Genomic DNA, 6,000 nt, shown 5'->3' on the forward strand with positions numbered 1-6,000 from the left:
GAGTGCAGTGGCGTGATCTGGCTCACTGCAACCTCCGCCTCCTGGGTTCATGCCATTCTCCTGCCTCAGTCTCCCGAGTAGCTGGGACTAGAGGCACCTGCCACCATGCCCGGCTAATTTTTTCTATTTTTTAGTGGAGATGAGGTTTCACTGTGTTAGCCAGGATGGTCTCGATCTCCTGACCTTGTGATCCGCCCACCTTGGCCTCCCAAAGTACTGGGATTACAGGCATGAACCTGGACCTCATGTGTTTTTAAACTATATTAAATACTTCAGAATACTATAAAACATGTACACAAGGCATAACTACGAACTCATAAACAAATTACTAAATTTCAAACTTGCGACCCACTTATTACAGTATTAGACTAGAGAAACACAATGTTTTATAAAATATTGTAAATTAAATTGGAAAAATGACACTATTATCTTAAAGTTACTGCCAGAAGAGGTAGGTTTTTTAAAAAGTTAACAATGCAAAAAGCCCAAGACTCATTTCGCATATAGTCTACTACAAATGTGTTCATTCCTTAAGTGCTGTTTTTAAAGAAAGGTAAACTAGCGAAGCTATCCTGCAGATGATGACTTCATAGTAACCATAATATGCAAACCAGAAAATTGCAGGCTCCTTCTATTATTTCTAGCATATATCAGTTATGACAATTTTCTCCTTAAATCAACAAAGTAGGGACTGAAAGAGAACTCAGCCCTGCTGTAACTTCAATTAAGAAAAAAGAAAAGCTGGTGGCTGGTAATGGCCACCTTTTACACTGAAATCCTTTCAACAGACTTCAGAAAGTAATTTCTTTATGCCAGAAAAATAATCACTATTAAAAAGCACGAGATGCAGAACCTCAGCAAGGCAAAAAAAAAAAAAAAAAAGGCATAAAGAAGGCAGCACGAACAGAAGAGACACGAATTCTCAATTATGATACATTCCTATCATTTAGTAAGTGGTCTAATTACCAACATATATTTTCCAGTATATCTACAAAATACTTATGATTGATATATTGTCACCAAAATAAGGATAGGGCATGAAGCTCAAATTTTACTTATTTGCAATGAAAATATGAGAAAATATACAGATATTAAATACAACCACAGGTCTACCTAATAGTTCCATCAGGTAAGAAAAACACCAGTTTCCCGGCCGGCCGGGCGCGGTAGCTCACACCTGTAATCCTAACACTATGGGAGGCCGAGGTGGGCGGATCACTTGAGGTCGGGAGTTTGAGACCAGCCTGGCCAACGTGGCGAAACCTCGTCTCTACTAAAAAATACAAAAATTAGCCAGGCATGGTGGCATGTGCCTGTAATCCCAGCTACTTGGGAGGCTGAGGCAGGAGAATCACTTGAACCCGGGAGGTGGAGGTTGCAGTGAGCCGAGATCACACCACTGCATTCCAGCCTGGGCGACAAAAGCGAGACTCCATCTCACAAAAAGAAGAAAAATATCAGTTTTCTAAGAAATCAAGCAAGTATCTACATATTTATAGCTTTGTTGCTTCTGGCCAAGAGACCCTTGAAAAGTCGGTCACCAGTGCATAAGCAGCCTACTTACAGCATATAACCTAAACATATATATATATAAATATATATATATATTTTTTCCAGAATAAAACATTCCTTGCTAAGGTAGAAAAAAAAGAACCAAAATACACATTTAAAAAGCAAAACAAAGCACACATTACACAAATGTAAGCACTTTGATGGTGGCCAATATACAGTCCCAGACAGTGAAAATTATTAGAATCTCTCATGATCTGTTTATTCTGCCTTTAACAAAATAATAGCTCTTATTCTATGTCTCAAGTGGTCTCATGAGAGTTGACATTAGTTCCCCCTATGTAGCAAAAATATCTCAACTACAAGGATGAAGTGCTATTTCTTACTAGACGCATTATATATACAAAAGGAGAAATCTTGTCCAATCACCTTTTAAAATACTGAACAGCAGAAGCTATCTAGCCACAAGAGCAGACTGTTAATTTCCAACAAGGTGTGATAAACTTGGTATCCTACTAAGTGTTTGCTAAGGAAACAGGGAACAATCACTAAAAGAACTATTTAATTGCTACTGGTACCATGCAGATTTCAGACTAAAGGGATCCTGGCCAGGAACTTGGCTCATGCCTGCAATCCCAGCAGGAGGGTCGCTTGAGCTCAGGAGTTCAAGACCAGCCTGGTAAGGGCAACATGGCAAAACCCTATCTCTGCCAAAAACACAAAAAAATTAGCTGGGCATGGTGGCGAGCACCTGTAGTTCTAGCTACTGGGGAGGCTGAGTGGGGAGGATGATTGCTTGAGCCTGGGATGCCAAGGTTGCAGTGAGCTGAGATGGCGCCACCGCACTCACTGCACTCCAGCCTGGATGACAGAGTGAGACCTCGTCTCAAAAAAAATAAACAAAAATGGGGGTGTGGAGAGACACTAAACTAAATCAGGACTTAATTGTTCTTTAGGCATAAAGGGAAACCAACGTGAAGAATGCTCAAAACATAGGGTATTTTAAAGAACAAAATTCTAAAGTGAGCATGTACGCTGGTATATTCTAGATAACGCTTCAACTTCTTGGATAAGACATTTCACTATTCTCAATAATCATTCCAAACAAAAATGGTTTTTGTTATGAAATAGACTAAGAAAATAATCACCTTCACACCTTCAGGATTATGATTCCTTAGGATAGCTTCAGGTGTTTTTTTCTTTAGTAAATTAGTTATTTCTAAGGGGAGCTATATTAGAAACTACTACCCTAACTATCTACTGGGAGTGATGACTCTTATATTACAACTGAGTTTACAAACAGGCCAATCAAATGACACAGACACAAACTACAAATATATGCTATACCATTTTCTCTGGTCTTGACATAAACTTCAAGTACCTTACTACTTGGGGTAATAAAGAACAAACTCAAAACCTACATCACATCACACTTAAATATATGTATCACCTTTTACTATCACTTTGTTAATCCAGTTACGTGCTATACAGGTAATCCAAACACAATCTTAAAAACCTGTACCCTAAGAAATCACGTCAGGCAGGGAAGAGAGTAACACAGGATTGACTTTCTCTTTCCTTCGCCTGGGGTTGAATTAACACATAATTTCAAATGCTAATCTTCCAGTTACACAATTTAGAGGATAAAATCAATTCCTTTTTAAATTTTCTGGTTAATATGTGCATTCGGTATATAACCTGTTAAGATATTGGTAATGTATTTAGAAGCAATATTTTCTAACACTTAGGTGAATAATGTAAGAACACATGCGAAGCCAAGGTCACTTGTTTAGCCAATATAATATACAGCTTCTTCTAGTATGCAGTTAAATGATGCAATGCATATAAAGAAAATGCCATACACATACTATGTGATTAATAAATGTTATAATTATGCCAAAAAAACCCATACAGGTATTCAAAAACAAAACAAATATATCTTTTGTTAACCTGAGTGATCTAAAGTTAAAATATTATTATTATTATTATTTTTTGAGATGGAGCCTCATTCTGTCACCCAGGCTGGAGTGCAATGGCATGATCTCCGCTCACTGCAATCTCTGCCTCCTGGGTTCCAGCAATTCTCCTGTCTCAGCCTCCCAAATAGCTGGGACTACAGGCGCATGCCACCAAGCCCGGCTAATGTTTCTATTTTCAGTAGAGATGGAGTTTCACCATGTTGGTCAGGCTGGTCTTGAACTCCTGACCTCGTGATGCACCCACCTCGGCCTCCCAAAGTGCTGTGATTACAGGCCTAAGCCACCGTGCCCGGCCTTATTTTTTATTATCTGGGACAGTTCATGGTTGAAACACCTTTCCCACACACAAACGTGATGTTCCTTACTTTTACGACAAACAGTAGACAGGAAAGTCACCTTTTGCATATAAAAATGTTAGGCTTCTACATCATAGTAACTGACCAGATTTTCAGCATGATTAAATTTTAAGATTAGTGGTCTCACAACATAACACAATGTTGTAATAATCAACTTATTTGGGGAAAAAAGGGGGTATTCTCTTATTTCTCAACCTAATATGTATTTTTAAGACTTTAGCTGGGACTACAGCCATGTGCCACCATGGCCAGCTAATCTTTTATAATACATATTTTTTGTAGAGACGAAGTCTCGCTACAGTGCCCAGGTTGGTCTCGAACTTCTAGCCCCCAGCGATTCCTCTGCCTCGGCCTCCCCAAGTGCTGGGATTTCAGGTGTGAGCCACCATGCCTGGCCCTATTTTATGAACTTCTCATAATAATCTTTATAATCTTTTCTAAAACACCTTTGAAGGGGGTGGCACTTATACCTGATTAGTTTGTTCAAATCTAAGTAATCAAATCACTATCATGACAAAAGAAAATAATCACCACCAGAAGAGTCAGAATTTGAGTTGGTCATACACTGTTCATCAAATGGAAATTCTAAGAGAAGCAAAGAAAACGTATGCATGAGGGAAAATGTTCAAGTGTTCTAATTACTGCACCTGTTCAAGATGCATTAGTTTAACTCAGCAAACGTAAATTAGAAGTCTCTCTATATTATCACTATTTTATAGACTTCTTGAACAACTATGACAAGATCTATTGTTATCATAAAAATTTTTAAAAATTTTAATTAACAGATGAAACTACCAGATAAAGTACTTAGACAATGCCCTATGGGTGCAGGAGAAAGAACGCTGTATTATGAGTCAGTCCATTTAGAGTTATGAACCTCATAGCACGTGGCTGGGTATATCCTTGGAAAAGTTACTCTGGGGCTAAGTTCAATTTCCTCACCTGTAAAGTTAAGACCAAATTACCTTACAGTTAAATAGGCATTTGTAAGTTTTCACAGTGTTTTGGCTTGTTGCCTCTCAGGTGAGTTTTACAGGAACCCTGATGGACGGGCAGGGAAGGTGTCACCGCCCTGTTTTATAGTTGAGGATTTCTTAACAGTTAAGAGATCACATGGAACACTGTAAAAACAGCAAAAGCATCAACACGATGAGCATGAATCCCCACATTCCTAGTCCTTCTGGGAGGCAATACTTAGAGTGACAATCACAATGGCTGAGTGATTAAATAAGTCAATTACTGGAATAAAAGGTTTTTAAAAGACTAAACATAAAAGGAAGCAAATGAAAGTCGACCTTTCTAAAAGCATAGCAAGAATTTTCTTTTAAGTACATACATAGAAAGGTCTCTACGGGTATTCACCGTAATATTAACAGTGGTTCGCTCCGGGTGCCGGGAATACGGGTGACTTTATCTTTTTTGTTTATCTGCGTTTTCTAAAACAAACGTGAACTAGTCGATATTCCAAACAAAAACAAGCCAAAGCAATTACACGCTGGCAGACTGCATGCACGTACGTTTGAAAGCTCCAACTGTAACAACAGTGACAACTCCCAGGAACCCACCGGCATTTCAAGGACACCAGCAGGAAGCCCGGAAATCCCTAAAAACAGGTGCTAAAAGCCGCCAGCGCAACCTGACAGCCGCGACCGCCTCTTTTCAACCTGAATTCAGGGGGAGCTGGGAGAGGAGACTAGTCTAGTTTGACAAAATCCGAATCAGAAATTCCCTCTGGCACCTCCCAGATCTCGAAGAGAAAGTGGGAGGAAAGGCTAGGGGGCGGCAGGCATTCACCATGCATGAATAGGGGGGGATGGGGAGGACGGAAGCCTCGAACTCGTGGCTGAAATGGTCCCTCCGCCCCCATCCCGGACTAGGCGCCGGCGAGGAGCAACGGGCTTGGAAGCAGGCCGCCCAGCCAAGGGGCTTTCAGACGGGGCCCAAGGATGCCCTCCCAACCCGGCAGACCCCAGCCCCCATCTTACAGGGTTTCTTGGCATCTTTGATCTTCATGGCGTCGGCCCGAGGGGCGAGGGACGGCCTCCGATCCGGAGCACTGAGAGCAGAGACTGCGACTCCGGAGGTGGCTGGGCCTCGCGGCGAGGCCCGGCCGGTTCCTCCCCTCAGGCCGGGCGGGGCCGGCCTAGGGCTGAGGC

The 6,000-nt window shown here is 41.0% G+C and overlaps 1 protein-coding gene across 1 annotated transcript in view; it reads right to left on the reverse strand.

Moving 5' to 3' along the window:
* PANK3 (pantothenate kinase 3) overlaps window positions 1–6,000 on the reverse strand; it is a 26,283-nt gene extending 20,283 nt beyond the window's left edge. The window contains exon 1 of the mRNA XM_011997905.1: window positions 5,830–6,000. Within this exon, the coding sequence (XP_011853295.1) occupies window positions 5,830–5,857 (28 nt within the window). The 5' untranslated portion in view covers window positions 5,858–6,000. The remainder of the gene's footprint in view (window positions 1–5,829) is intronic.

Source organism: Mandrillus leucophaeus, unplaced genomic scaffold, assembly GCF_000951045.1.
Source record: "Mandrillus leucophaeus isolate KB7577 unplaced genomic scaffold, Mleu.le_1.0 Scaffold115, whole genome shotgun sequence".
Lineage (NCBI taxonomy): Eukaryota > Metazoa > Chordata > Mammalia > Primates > Cercopithecidae > Mandrillus > Mandrillus leucophaeus.